The 14,937-nt window shown below is 41.4% G+C and overlaps 2 protein-coding genes across 2 annotated transcripts in view; one reads left to right on the forward strand and one right to left on the reverse strand.

Annotated features, from left to right (window-relative positions):
* Nucleotides 1-881: 881 nt before the first annotated feature.
* Nucleotides 882-8,258, forward strand: tm2d2 (TM2 domain containing 2). Its single transcript, XM_016281848.1, has 4 exons — nt 882-1,415; nt 1,685-1,772; nt 1,891-2,006; nt 6,823-8,258. The coding sequence occupies exons 1-4, from the start codon at nt 1,138-1,140 to the stop codon at nt 7,034-7,036; spliced, it is 696 nt and encodes a 231-aa protein (XP_016137334.1). The 5' UTR covers nt 882-1,137; the 3' UTR covers nt 7,037-8,258.
* Nucleotides 8,259-8,977: 719 nt separating this feature from the next.
* htra4 (HtrA serine peptidase 4) overlaps nt 8,978-14,937 on the reverse strand; it is a 22,052-nt gene continuing 16,092 nt past the window's right edge. The window contains 4 exon segments of the mRNA XM_016281849.1: nt 8,978-9,184; nt 9,850-9,945; nt 10,037-10,094; nt 10,167-10,281. Coding sequence (XP_016137335.1) covers nt 9,019-9,184; nt 9,850-9,945; nt 10,037-10,094; nt 10,167-10,281 — 435 coding nt within the window. The 3' untranslated portion in view covers nt 8,978-9,018.

Consider the following 14,937-nt stretch of genomic DNA (forward strand, 5'->3'; position numbering starts at 1 on the left):
TTTTTTCTACCTAAAATCAAGTTTATAATAAATAATATATATTTTACATTAAGTACTTGTATTTGACTTTTAAGAACATTTACAAACATTAACTTTTTTAATGCGGGCAAAATTTGCACCTGCATGATGCTGATGATGATCATTTCACCACAAGAGGTCACCCATGACCGTATGATGGAACCAGATCAGCTGGGCTAAAAGGTTTACTCAGTGTAGGGGGCTTAAAATGTACCGGTATTTCAAAATACACACACACACACACACACACACACACACACACACACACACACGTCTGGTTTACTATCCTTGTGGGGACTCTCTTCTACTGTACAAACTGTATTTACTATTGCCCTACCTGAAACTGGTGTTTCAGAGAAAGGAGACATGCAAAATGTGCAGTGTTGGGGTGCCTCCAGGTCCAGGTTAACCTAAACCTAAACCTCAGAGAAAACTTTCTGCATTTTTAGATTTTCAAAAAACTTTAACAAATAAATAGTACAATTTTATAAAATTGTTTCCCCATGGGGTCCTCAATTTAGATCACCACGGTGACACGAGTTCCCACGTGTATTCAGGTTTAGGTCTCCACGGGGATAGAAAAATATATGCACACGCACACACACACACACACACACACACACACACACACACACTGAAATCCACAAAACTATCTAGAACGTGATGTTTGTAACAAGTCAAATACACTGAACTCAAATGAATTATCCCGTTAATGGTCTACATCTGCAACACAATTGATGGCTAACTTTAATCCCATGAATGTTTAATAATTGTAATAGGGAAATGCTAGTTATTTATAGTACTGCTATATCAATTTATTTCTTGAGTTGAATAACACAAATGAAATGACGTAACGCTACACACAACGCGTCATCACAACGCGCCGCTTATGTTGTCATTGTACAGACCAGTTTTAGCTTGTGTTTACTGGTAGCACAATAATATGGTACATTCTCGGCTGCAAGACGGAACATAAGTTGCATGTTATGAAATAAAACTGCCAGTAATATGTCGACTGACATTAGCAGATGCCACTGGAAAAATTACCGCTAATTTAGCTGCTGTCGCGTTCGTTATCTGAAAGATTGTTTAGCCGTTCAGCTTAACTGCTGTCCAGAAATGATGCCGCAGATTTCAGTCAACTACATTTTATTAGGCGGACAGTTCTTGCTGCTCTTCACAGTGCTGCTATTACAGTGTCTAGAAGGGATTCACTCGCAAAACTCAACCGAGGCACCCGGGAACAGAGTAACGACCAGCAAAACAGTTGTGCTCAGCAATCATCGACCAGAAGGAAATGTGACGAGGAGTGTTACAACGTTACCTGCTGAAATATCAAATCACTCTGAGCAGTATGAGTACAGCCCTCCATCATCTGTCGTCCTCTGTCGATATCTGTAAGTAAACATCTTTATCAAGCACGCCAACCAACAGTTCAGTGCTCACTGGCAGGGCCGTTTCTAGCCAATTTGACGCCCTAGGCGAAATCCCTATGGATTGCCCCACTTTATCACAACCCTGCGAAAAGTGCCAGTACGTGCGCTCATTGGCGACCCTTCAGCTGGTGGTGCCCTAGGCGACCGCCTAGCTCGCCTATGCCTAGAAACGGCCATGCTCACTGGTATAGTTATATCATGATGATAATTCGTGCTCTTGTCTCTTTTAGACCAAAGGAATTCATATTTTGTCAAGATCCAGTCGATCACGGAGGAAATTTCTCTGCTTTTCAGGAACTGGGCTATGGATGTGTAAAGGCAAGTACATTTTAATTGGAACGATTATGTTGCACCAACTTGCGTCTCAGAGCCCTCCCAACAGATGTTTATATAGGTGTAGCCAAGCTAAAAACTTACAACTTACATTTTCTCATAGTTTGGCGGTCAAGTGTACAAAGATGTGAACCATACCCTGGTGTTATGTACGGCACTGGATGGCATAGAGTGCGCTGGACCACGGGAGTTTCTTAGAGGCAATGAGCCATGCATTAAGTAAGTGAAATACAATATAATATATGGTTCCCTCAACTTGAAATATAAAATAAACAATTTAATATATACACAGTCAGAGGCTATTTGCCCATTAAATTGCGTTAAACTCTGTGTACACTAAGTGAAAAATCAGATGGATGCTACTTGCACCAAGTATAAATAGTGTTAGATGCTAGTCATATTTTATTGCAAATAGTAGCAGATGCTATTTGCAGCTCAGTGTGTTGTAGTACATTATAAAACAGGTTTAGGTTTATTTTAAGTTTGACCCATAACCACAGTCAGGGCCGGATTTACCTCTTTTCGTGACATAGGCAAAATACATTTTTGGGCCTCCCTTTCCTATTAATATAATAGACCTAATATTACCACCCAAGCAAACAAAATATTTCTTAATCAGTGGAAACCATTATAGTGTTTTCTATCGCAACAAGCGCTTGCGTTCAGTCAATAAAAATCAAATGTTGTTCTTAATTTGTTTGAGAACTGAGAAAGCCATATAGGCGTGGCTTCGTGGCCACATAACCACTTCGGGAGTGCATTATTTCTCTAATAATTTTAACGGCCTGGAGTCATAACCACACATCAAGACATTGTTCAGATTAGGGCTGTGCAATAAATCGCATGCGATTGTCAAGCGCATCTCATCAGTAAAGCCGGTTCCGTGATTGGTAGTAAATCGCCATCACCTGCTTTAATGCAGATGGAGCAGCATTTAATACATAGAGCCGTAGTTCACTGACAGTCTAGGCAATATCGCGTTCATCATCGAATGCGATTCATCTGCGATTATGAACTATTTTATTGATAGTGCGCGTCTAATCGTCACTCTGAGCAGTATGAGTACAGCCCTCCATCATCTGTCGTCCTCTGTCGATATCTGTAAGTAAACATCTTTATCAAGCACGCCAACCAACAGTTCAGTGCTCACTGGCAGGGCCGTTTCTAGCCAATTTGACGCCCTAGGCGAAATCCCTATGGATTGCCCCACTTTATCACAACCCTGCTAAAAGTGCCAGTACGTGCGCTCATTGGCGACCCTTCAGCTGGTGGTGCCCTAGGCGACCGCCTAGCTCGCCTATGCCTAGAAACGGCCATGCTCACTGGTATAGTTATATCATGATGATAATTCGTGCTCTTGTCTCTTTTAGACCAAAGGAATTCATATTTTGTCAAGATCCAGTCGATCACGGAGGAAATTTCTCTGCTTTTCAGGAACTGGGCTATGGATGTGTAAAGGCAAGTACATTTTAATTGGAACGATTATGTTGCACCAACTTGCGTCTCAGAGCCCTCCCAACAGATGTTTATATAGGTGTAGCCAAGCTAAAAACTTACAACTTACATTTTCTCATAGTTTGGCGGTCAAGTGTACAAAGATGTGAACCATACCCTGGTGTTATGTACGGCACTGGATGGCATAGAGTGCGCTGGACCACGGGAGTTTCTTAGAGGCAATGAGCCATGCATTAAGTAAGTGAAATACAATATAATATATGGTTCCCTCAACTTGAAATATAAAATAAACAATTTAATATATACACAGTCAGAGGCTATTTGCCCATTAAATTGCGTTAAACTCTGTGTACACTAAGTGAAAAATCAGATGGATGCTACTTGCACCAAGTATAAATAGTGTTAGATGCTAGTCATATTTTATTGCAAATAGTAGCAGATGCTATTTGCAGCTCAGTGTGTTGTAGTACATTATAAAACAGGTTTAGGTTTATTTTAAGTTTGACCCATAACCACAGTCAGGGCCGGATTTACCTCTTTTCGTGACATAGGCAAAATACATTTTTGGGCCTCCCTTTCCTATTAATATAATAGACCTAATATTACCACCCAAGCAAACAAAATATTTCTTAATCAGTGGAAACCATTATAGTGTTTTCTATCGCAACAAGCGCTTGCGTTCAGTCAATAAAAATCAAATGTTGTTCTTAATTTGTTTGAGAACTGAGAAAGCCATATAGGCGTGGCTTCGTGGCCACATAACCACTTCGGGAGTGCATTATTTCTCTAATAATTTTAACGGCCTGGAGTCACAACCACACATCAAGACATTGTTCAGATTAGGGCTGTGCAATAAATCGCATGCGATTGTCAAGCGCATCTCATCAGTAAAGCCGGTTCCGTGATTGGTAGTAAATCGCCATCACCTGCTTTAATGCAGATGGAGCAGCATTTAATACATAGAGCCGTAGTTCACTGACAGTCTAGGCAATATCGCGTTCATCATCGCATGCGATTCATCTGCGATTATGAACTATTTTATTGATAGTGCGCGTCTAATCGTCCCGCCCCTCACCTCAGTGGCATGTGCTCCAGTTGTATTGTAAACAACGGCGTCGTTAATATCGCTTATCAGTTTGAGCCCGATTGAGAAGCAGAGGATATTATTGAAGAGGATCGTGCAGAACCTGTGCAAGCACGGCTCTTAATGGTATGTTTTTTGTTTGTTGTTGTCTCATACTTTTAGATATGCTGTTATTTGTAAATGCTACTGCTTATGTTAGCTTTTAATATACGGTTTTATACTGATTAAAGCTTTAATAAAGTACGGCAACAGCACGCGCATCCATGTTTAACGCTTCTCATAGCTATATGAAATAAGTGTATAATTGTTTGGAGCTGAGCTGAATGAGAGAGAGAGAGAAATGCAGAGCGTGGGCAGAGCAGGGGGACGCGAGGAACAGTATTGAGAACCGCTGCTTTAGAACATTGATTTTGAAACTTGTGAATCCATTAGAATCGTTAGAAGACAGAATCGCGATGCATATATGAATACATTTTTATGTGCACCTCTAGTTTTCTCATCCGCTTCTCTAAAGCAGCGTAGCATGGCCTCGCCCCCTTCGTTTCATGTTCCCGGGGGCGGGGTTTATGTGGGTTTGTGATGTCACGAACCCGGCAAGTAACTTGTTGTAGTCCCTACCAGCCGTTTTTGTAGGCATTAAACTGCCAGAATTTTAAAAGACGATATCTCCGTTTGCATTGATCTTTCAACTTCGGAACTTTGCAGATATTGTTTATGCTCAAACAGCAACATTACACACTAACTAACGTAAAAAAAGTGAAATCGCAATGAACCACCCCTTTAAGTTAAACTGCTTCAAGAACCTCGCTACTGAGAAATGTCATGTAGCTTTTCAGCTGCAAAACTATTTTATTGATAAATTTGCGAGGCAGCGCTGACAAGAAGTTACTGTTCGCATTCCCGCGTGTGCAAGTGCGTGTCTGTACTGTGTGTGCATCTGTGAGAGAGAACGGGAGAAAGAAAGCGTTATTTCCGTAGCCTACTTAAAAAGGTGGAAGACATGAAAATAGTTTGTAATTGTTTACCCTATTGTTTGTTATATTTATTTGCTCAATGTCTTCTGGGGTTTTGGTTCTTTTACTGTTGTAGATAGCCCTATAACAAAAATATTATATATCTCTTCATTGTGTTTGGGCCCCCTGGACGAGCGAACATAGGCACGTGCCTAGAATGCCTATGCGTGAATCTGGCCCTGACCACAGTGAACCTGCTGATCAATATCAGATGTAAAATATTTCATGAGCATGTTATTGCTCTTGTGTAGAGTAAAACTGTACTGCTAGCCATAGAAATGTTCACAAAACTGACTTCCAAAATGATCTGAACAATTCAAAAGTGAACTGGTCTTAAAATCCTTATTCAGTAAACACAATTGACTAAAGTTAATGGAAAATTAAATTGTCAAGAATGTTGGAACCCTGCTAACACGAGATGGCAGCCAGTTACACAAAGTGTTTCCTGTTGTTTGACCTCTTCTTCACAAGAGCTTTACATAATTTTTTTATTTTGTTACCACAAGAGGGCAGTAAAGTCCTATGGATCCCATTCACTGTCTACATGTACATAATGCTGTATAATCTCATGACTGGCCTTCAGTAAATAGAGCTGCATCAGTTCACAGGCTTTACACTAAACATATACTTTGGAACTTTTCCCGTTATTAACTGTGGACAGTTTATTCAAGTTTTATTTGTATAGTGCTTTTCACGATAAAAACCGTTGCAAAGCAATTTTACAGCAAATTAAGTTTCTACAATATTTAGTGGTAGCTTATCAGTGGTGACTGTCAGTTAATGTACATATGGCAGAAATGTACGGAAAAATAAATTAAAGACGTAATCAAACAGACGATGAACACTATTAACAGCAATTTTTATATGATGCAATCAAACTAAATGTGGTAGTTCTGTATGTGGTTTCAGGGTTGGTATCATCTGAGGTCCTCTGAGGGGTTGCATCATCTCTTCTCAGGTGTTCTGGATCCAGACTGAAGCTTGTGTAAATCCAGAGAAACAAATAGAGACATAATTAGCGTAGCTGCTGTTCCAACCAAGCAAAATTGATTTGTTTAACCCAAGCTAAACTACAATACAAGATTATGAGATGCATTATTTGAATGCTTGGCCAAAGAGATGTGTCTTTAATCTAGATTTAAACAGAGAGAGTGTGTCTGAACCCCGAACGTTATCAGGAAGGCTATTCCAGTCAAATTTGAAAAAGCTCTACCTCCTTTAGTGGACTTTGCCATCCTAGGTACTACCAAAAGTCCAGAGTTTTGCGACCTTAGGGAGCGGGATGGATTGTAGCGTGGTAGAAGACTAGTTAGGTACGCAGGAGCTAACCCATTAAGGACCTTGTAGGTAAGTAATAATATTTTGTTTATACAGTGTGTTCAGTACTTGCATAGCTTACGCATATTAGTGCAATTCTTTGCTTTTTTAAAAGCTATATAGCCTATTAAGGCATTGGCAATGTTTTCCTTTGTGATTTATTAAGATACACAGGACACTACTTCATCACCACCCTACTGTACTCATTTTTCCTGGGATGTTTCGGCGTCGATCGGTTCTGTCTCGGACACACTGGAACTGCGGTGGGAAAGCTGCTTACCCTGGGCGGTCTTGGCATCTGGTGGTTTGTGGACCTCATTCTCCTGATAACAGGAGGCCTGACCCCCAGCGACAGCAGCAACTGGTGCACTTTCTACTGATTTAAAGTGGCTGCATCTGATTCACCTTTCTCATGCTCACAAGTTATGAGTTACACTGTATGCATGTGGGCATACAATGGGCCTTATTTGCCATTATTATTTGTAAAATACTGTTCTCTCTTGTTTCTTTTGCAAAGTGTTTATGTGAAGCAGTGTTGTAAATAAATGTCATCTTCAAAGAGTAGAACTCTTAATTGATATGTACATTTTTATGTTGATCTGAGTGTAATCTTTATTAAACAAACAACATCAAGTCCTCTCGGAAATAAGTTTGATATTTTCTAAATGGACTACACTTTTCCGTCTTTGTTCTTTACTGTTGTATAGTCTTTCTGAACATGCTCCCAATTACAAAATGATGTTTAAAATCAAATCAAGTTTTGGTTTTCAGGACCGGATTGCAGTCAAACCAGCTGCAGAGATGATACAGATTTTGTTTTAGACTGAATACCTACAAAGAGCTGTCAACAGACAGATGTTATGAAACAGCTTGCAATTAAAAATACATACAATAATAGACAGTAGGAAACATGCATCCCTAGGCAGAATTCCCATGGTTTTTATCACACACCATTCAAAAAGCAATTTGTTGAAAACTGTAAAAATGGTCTCGTTCATGTTCCGTGGCTTGCCTGAGTTATGGAAGTTATTTATTTACTGATGAACTGTTGAAAAAAAATAGCCACTTTGGGATATGTTGCAACTCATCCAAGTGTATTACTTTAAAACAACATGTGCTTGTAATTCAATATTTTTTTTTATTGATGTGACATGTAGTGGGCAGTCATTTTTACTGCAGCGCCCAGGGAGCAGTTGGTTTGGTGCCTTACTCGAGGTTCTCACCTCAGTCGTGGTATTGAAGATGGAAGAGAGCGCTGTACATTCACTCTGCCAACCTACAATCCAAGACTCGAACCCATGACCAAGTTACAAGGTTACAAGTCTGACTCTAACCATTAGGCCACGACTCCCCCCTTTTGGCTTTGTTAAAATAATATGGGTACAAAGACTTGTTTGACTGGTGCATGGCAATGAAAAGGATTCTATAAAGTAAGTGCATGAGGTGTGTGTATGTTGACCATGTGATGGATTGCAGCCTGACAGATAATTGGCTTCAATGTTTGCATGCACTACAATTCTCTAACTCAAAACACAATGCTTGTTTCTTGAGCAGCAAATCAGCATATTAGAATGATTTCTAAAGGATCACGTGATACTAAAGACTGGAGTAATGACTGCTGAAAATTCAGTTTTGCCATCTCAGGAATAACTTACATTTTAAAATATATTAAAATGTAAAAGTTATTTTAAATGAAAATTTTAAACAGTAGTGTATATGAGTATCTTATGATATTTGGCAATGTAAAACTGACATTACACTCAATCAGGATAATATATACAAAAGAACAATACATCTTAAAAATTAAAGACTTTTGTATTCGTATCAAAACGCATCACTTGGCCTTGACATTTCCTTATACTGTATGCCAGTGGTTCCCAACCCAGGTCCTGGAGGCACCCCAACGCTGCACGTTTTGCATGTCTCCTTAATCAAGCACACCTGATTCAGGTCATCAGCTTATTAGTAGAGACTCCAAGTCTGGGGCCACCAAACTCGGTCCTGGAGGGCTGGAGTCCTGCAGAGTTTGGCTCCAACTTGCCTCAGCACACCTACTTGGAAGTTTGAAGTATACTTAGTGAGAGCTTGATTAGCTGGTTCAGGTGTGTTTAATTAGGGTTGGAGCTAAACTCTGCAGGACAGCGACCCTCCACGATCTAATCTGATGACCCCTGCTCCAAGACCTGAAACTGGTGTGTCAGAGAAAGGAGACATGCAAACTGTGCAGTGTTGGGGTGCCTCCAGGACCAGGGTTGGGAACCACTGCTGAATGCTATTAATATAATGCCCTTTTCAAGTAATGCACATTTGTGGATACTATATTGTTTGGAGGTACGTAGATAAAAACTAGCTCCAGAAAGCTTCAGTCCACTTAATCAGGAACCACTTTTAGTTTGATTTCTTCATTAGCACGTTGCACCACCAAAGAGAGAACTCTGTCTGACTGCACGGCCTGACGCACGTCCTCTGTAGAATGCACTGATTGTCCATTAATGCTGATTATCACATCTTGGTTGAGCAAGCCAGCGCTACAAAAGTGCAAAACAAAGTGCAATATGTGAAATGTTTGTGATACTCTTTGTTATTCTACACAGTACAGCTTGTATTGTGAGTGTTAATTACAGCAGCTAACGGATCAGGCTTGGGCTCTAAACTGTTCCATTTATTTGTAAATAAAATAAGAAAGCAATAGAGAGGCCAGGGTGTTTTGCTTTAATTATCTGTAGTTTGTTCAAGTGGACAGTGCACTTGAAGACAATAGCTGAAGCAAACTTATCCACTTAAAATGATAGTTCACCCAAAAGTGAAAATTCTGTCATTATGTAAATGACCAAAAAATTCTGGTGCATACAATGGAAGTCAATGGGAACCAATTTGGTTACCAAACTGTTTTGGTTATCAACATTCCTCAAAGTAAATGACAATTTTCATTTTTGGGTGAACTATCCCTTTAAATTTCTAATGCCAGACACACAAAAACAAAATACCTTATGAGGAATGTCATCATAGGACAGAAGTGCTACAGGAAAAATGTATTCTTTGGCAAATATGTAAAAGCCCTTGTGGTATACGATGAGGATATACATCTTGATCTGACTGAAGGTTTTGATAGTATGAATGGGGCCTCTGGGCTTAGAGGTGTAGTTGGGGTTAATCGGGAGGAGTAAGAGGAGGTGTAGGCAAATTCCTTTACCTGAAGGCAGCTGTCCCTGGAATAACCTCATACACATACACCCCTGAGCTCACATCTGCGAAGTTTCTCTCCTTCTCCTTGAGCTCCTTAATCAAACTGATGATTAAAAAAAAAATATATATATATAAATATATTTTTATATCTTCATAAAAGAATATTTGAAAAGAAGGAAAAAAACCAAACTTACGCAGCTGAAAGTTGAAGCATTCGCACTCCTATATATCTTTTTTTAGTCTGCATTCTTCCTGAAAATTTAAGAAAATAGTTAATTTAATCAAGATAAAAACAACTAAGCAGCTCATAAGAAATTTGCAAACCTTTTCTTTGTCTGTCATAGGAGTCTGCAAGGAACTGCCGTATGCGGTCCGAGGGAATGGCAAATGATATTCCTGGCGTAACCTTTAGCGTGTTTATGCCAATGACATCCCCATCCTTGAAACAGCAAAAAGGGAGCATAATATTGAAATGCACTGTAATGAATTAACAGCTATTTTGAGACACACAAGGGGACGGTGGTCACTGGGTTTACTAATTTTTTATTATTATTATTAAATACTTTATTAATCCTTCACAGGAAATTATATTGTTACAGCAGAAACCACAATTCGATCCTTGCACACCGACATATCTACCTAACTAAACAAGTAAAAGGAAATCTTACACTAAAAAAAACAAAAACATGTAACACATTACAAGACATAAAGAAAAAAAATTGAACCGTAATAGGGAATACTGAGGTCATTATTTCAACAAGTAAAATGAAAGATGTTTGCATGTACATAGTTTATTAAAAATAAATAATATAAAATAATACTTTTAACTTTGCCAATATCCAGCAACTTCGCACAGCCATTGAAGAGGAGTGGACCAACATTCCACAGGCCACAATCAACAACCTGATCAACTCTATGCGAAGAAGATGTGTTGCACTGCGTGAGGCAAATGGTGGTCACACCAGATACTGACTGGTTTTCGGACCCCCCCCGGACCTCCAAATACAGTAAAACTGCACATTTTAGAGTGGCCTTTTATTGTGGCCAGCCTAAGGCACACCTGTGCAATAATCATGCTGTCTAATCAGCATCTTGATATGCCACACCTGTGAGGTGGATGGATTATCTCGGCAAAGGAGAAGTGCTCACTAACACAAATTTAGACAGATTTGTGAACAATATTTGAGAGAAATAGGCCTTTTGTGCACATAGAAAAAGTCTTAGATCTTTGAGTTCAGCTCATGAAAAATGGGGGCAAAAACAAAAGTGTTGCGTTTATAATTTTGTTCAGTGTATATTACTTATACTGTTGTATCGCTTGATTCCAGTTTATGGTGCATCTGTGCAAGGTTTTTTTTTTGTACATATTTTCAAGCTTCCATTGTGCACTATAAATGGAAATATATTTTTTATTGCAAAACCAGATGCATGCTTGAGCCTGAGGCTCCTTCAAGGACACATGTTGTGTTTTCCTTTACAAAGATCAATAGAATAATATAAATCACTACAGGTAATTTGCCCAAGGTATACTACATTTCCAGATGGAAGCAGACAGAAACAGTAGACACTGCACAGTAAGGAACCATGAATAACAAAACTGAATGTTGCACAAATAAAAACAAGAGTTATAACCTTGGGGGAAGTTTTCCAGAAACAAATATAGATAAACAAATCAGTAGCAGCTGAGAGTGAGAATTACAGTGGGTATAGAAAATAAATCAACCCCCTTTAAAATACTCAAATTTTGTTGCTTTGCAGCCAGAAATGAAGATGGACACAATTTTTGATTTATCCAGCTGAATTTACTGGATAAAAAATTTAAAAAAACAATCACTGAGTTTGAAAAAGGATCACTCCCTTGTGTCTGTATTTTGTTGAACCACCTTTTGCTTTAATTACAGCCTTTAGTCTGTTAGGATATGTCTCTGCTAACTTTGCACATATAGACTTTGCAATATTTGCCCACTTTTCTTTGCAGAACTGCTCAAGTTCAGTTAAATTGGTTGGTGACTGTTTGTGGACTGCAGTCTTCAAGTCATTCCACAGATTTTCAATGGGGTTTAAGTCTGGGGCTCTGAATAGGTCATGCAGGGACATTCACATTTTTCTCCTACAATCACTGTGTGCTCAGGTTTCCTGTGTGCTTTGGGTCATTGTCACGTTGGAAGGTAAACCTTCTTCCCATTGACAACTTTCTGGCAGAGGACAGCAGATTTTCCTCAATTCCTAATAATTTGACGGTATTTTGCCCCATCCATTTTTCCTTCTATCCTGACAAGTGCTCCAGTCCCTGCTGCAGAGAAACACCCCATAACAGGATATTACCACCTCCATGCTTTACTGTAGGAAGGCTGTTATTTGGATGGTGAGCTGTATTGAATTTCTGCCAGATATATTGTTTAACCCTGCAACCCGCATACAAGCCACATTTGTGGAGAATTTGTGATCTTGTTGTCACATGCACACAATGACCGCTATTTGTTATAAATTCCTGCATCTGCTTCAGAGCTGCTGTAGGCCTCTTGGTAGCCTCTCTGACCAGCTTCCTCCTGGCTCTTTCGATGTCCTGATTCAGGGAGGGTCTGTGTTTTACCAAATACCATCCACTTCTTAATAATAGACTTCACTGTGCTTCTAGGCATTGATAAAGTCTTTGAATTGTTTTTGTAACCACCTCTTGACTTGTGCCTGTTCACAACTTTATTCCAGAGATTTATCCCAGAGATCTTTTGACAGTGTCTTGCCACCCATAGTTGATTGTTTGCTTCAGGTGCACTACCAAGGACTGAAATGCTCCAGGAAAGCTCTTTTTTATGCTTGTCATGGTACTGGAGTGTGATGAGGCGAGGACTCAAATGCAGTAGAATAATGGGTCTTTTTAATAATAAAATGAAACAAAACAAACACAAACTCCCCCGAGGGGGAAAAAAAGGCGTGAAGGCCAGAACAGGGCATAGCAGGTAGAGCTGGCCCAATACCAGAAACACACAGATACATCTGACTACATACAACAATGAAGAAGCACAGGACTGCAAGCACAAGGAGAATAAATAGGGAGACAAACAAGGAGGGTAATGAGGGAGACACAGGTAGAGTAACTTAAACAATAATGAGGTGACAAGATGGGAGGGGACAGACAATAAGACAGGAGAGAGCACATGGCACCAAACAAACACAACACAGGCCATGTGCTCACAAAAATCAACAGGAGTGCCCTCTGGTGGCCATCTTGGGCACTCCAGCTGCAGACCGTGACATAACCTCTCCCCTTAAGGAGCGGATTCCAGACGCTCCACCAAATGTCAAAGGAATCCAGGAGGGAGGCGGAATGGAGGTGGACTAGGGGGAGGGACAGTGTAGGGGAAGAGGACCTGGATCCTGAGGCGGATCATGGAACCAGGGTGGAACGTAAGCTGACCAGGGCGGAGCAGGTGGAAAAGAGAACCATCACTTGAGAGGAGCTGAAGTAAATGCCGCCACCTCAGGAGGTTCTACAGCAGAAGCCGCCACCTCGGGAGGAACTTCAGCAGTCCCTGAAGGCTCCTGGATTGAGCGGGCTCTGGAGTGGAGTCTGAAGGCTCCTGGACTGGAGCTGGCCCTTGAGTGGACACTGAAGGCTCCCAGACTGGAGCGGGTTCATGAGTGGACTCTGAATGCTCCCTGACTAGAGTGGGTTCTTGAATGGATTCTGAAGGCTCCTGGACTGGAGTGGGCTCCTGAACTGGAGCGTGTTCATGAGCGGACCCTTGAGGGCTCCCGGACTGGAGTGAATCTAGGAGTGAACTCATAAGCTTGAGTAGGCTCTGGAGTGGACTCTAAGGGCTCCCAGACTGGAGCAAGCTCTGGAGTGGACTCTGAGGGTTCCCGGACTGGAGCAGACTCTGGAGTAGACTATGAGGGCTCCCAGACTGGAGCGGATTCTGGGGTGAACGCTGAATGCTCCCGGACTGGAGCAGGCTCTGGAGTGGACTCTGAATGCTCCCATGCACACGGAACAGTCCAGAGGCCAAAGGCAAAGACCGCCTTCTTGACTTTGGCAGCAGCAGTGAAATTGGACGGCTCTGTGGTGACCTTTGAGACCACCAGAGTCCAGTCCTCCAGGACCACCGGACTTGGGTCTACAGGAGCCGGGCCCTCCAGGACCACTAGACTCGGGACAAGCGAAGTCGGGTCCTTGTGAAGTGGACCCGAGACCACCTTGTGAAGTGGTTCCGGACTGGCAGCTCTCCTCTGAAGAGGCTCTGGACTGGCGGCCATCTTGTGATGAGACTCGGAACAGGCAGCCATTTCAGGAAAAAGCCCCTCCTGTTCAGGAACTGACTGTCTCCCGTTGTGGGCTAGAAAGTCCACAAACACCCCAAAAGACTTGCTGATCGGCTCATCAAGGGCATAAGAAAACAAGTCCTTGAGAGCCGCATCATTATACTTCAGCCCCTCTGCAGCAGTCCTGAATTCCAAGGCGAATTCCTTCAGGTCAGTCCCCTGTTGCCGGAGGGAACTCAATGCTGATACGATACGAATTGGAGCATACGTTGGTAGAGGGGGCTGCTGACATTTGGCTTCTTCATTCTGTCATGGTACTGGAGAGTGATGAGGCGAGGACTCAAATGCAGGAGAATAATGGGTCTTTTTAATAATAAAATGAAACAAAACAAACACAAACTCCCCCGAGGGGGAAAAACAGGCGTGAAGGCCAGAACAGGGCATAGCAGGTAGAGCTGGCCCAATACCAGAAACACACAGATACATCTGACTACATACAACAATGAAGAAGCACAGGACTGCAAGCACAAGGAGAATAAATAGGGAGACAAACGAGGAGGGTAACAAGGGAGACACAGGTGGAGTAACTTAAACAATAATGAGGTGACGATGGGAGGGGACAGACAATAAGACAGGAGAGAGCACATGGCACCAAACAAACACAACACAAGCTATGTGCTCACAAAAATCCACAGGAGTGCCCTCTGGTGGCCATCTTGGCCACCGTGACATAGCCCCTCCCTTAAGGAGCAGATTCCAGACGCTCCACCAAATGTCAAAGGAATCCAGGAGGGAGGCGGAATGGAGGTGGACTAGGGGGAGGGACAGTGGG

The sequence above is a fragment of the Sinocyclocheilus grahami genome, unplaced genomic scaffold, assembly GCF_001515645.1.
Source record: "Sinocyclocheilus grahami isolate Dianchi unplaced genomic scaffold, SAMN03320097.WGS_v1.1 scaffold152.1, whole genome shotgun sequence".
In the NCBI taxonomy this organism is placed as follows: domain Eukaryota; kingdom Metazoa; phylum Chordata; class Actinopteri; order Cypriniformes; family Cyprinidae; genus Sinocyclocheilus; species Sinocyclocheilus grahami.

Coding starts and splice junctions, on each gene's coding strand:
- tm2d2 (XM_016281848.1), top strand. CDS start 1,138: ATGATGCCGCAGATTTCAGTCAACTACATTTTATTAGGCGGACAGTTC. Junction 1,416..1,684: donor GTCGTCCTCTGTCGATATCT/GTAAGTAAACAT, acceptor TGTCTCTTTTAG/ACCAAAGGAATTCATATTTT. Junction 2,007..6,822: donor GGCAATGAGCCATGCATTAA/GTAAGTGAAATA, acceptor TGATTTATTAAG/ATACACAGGACACTACTTCA.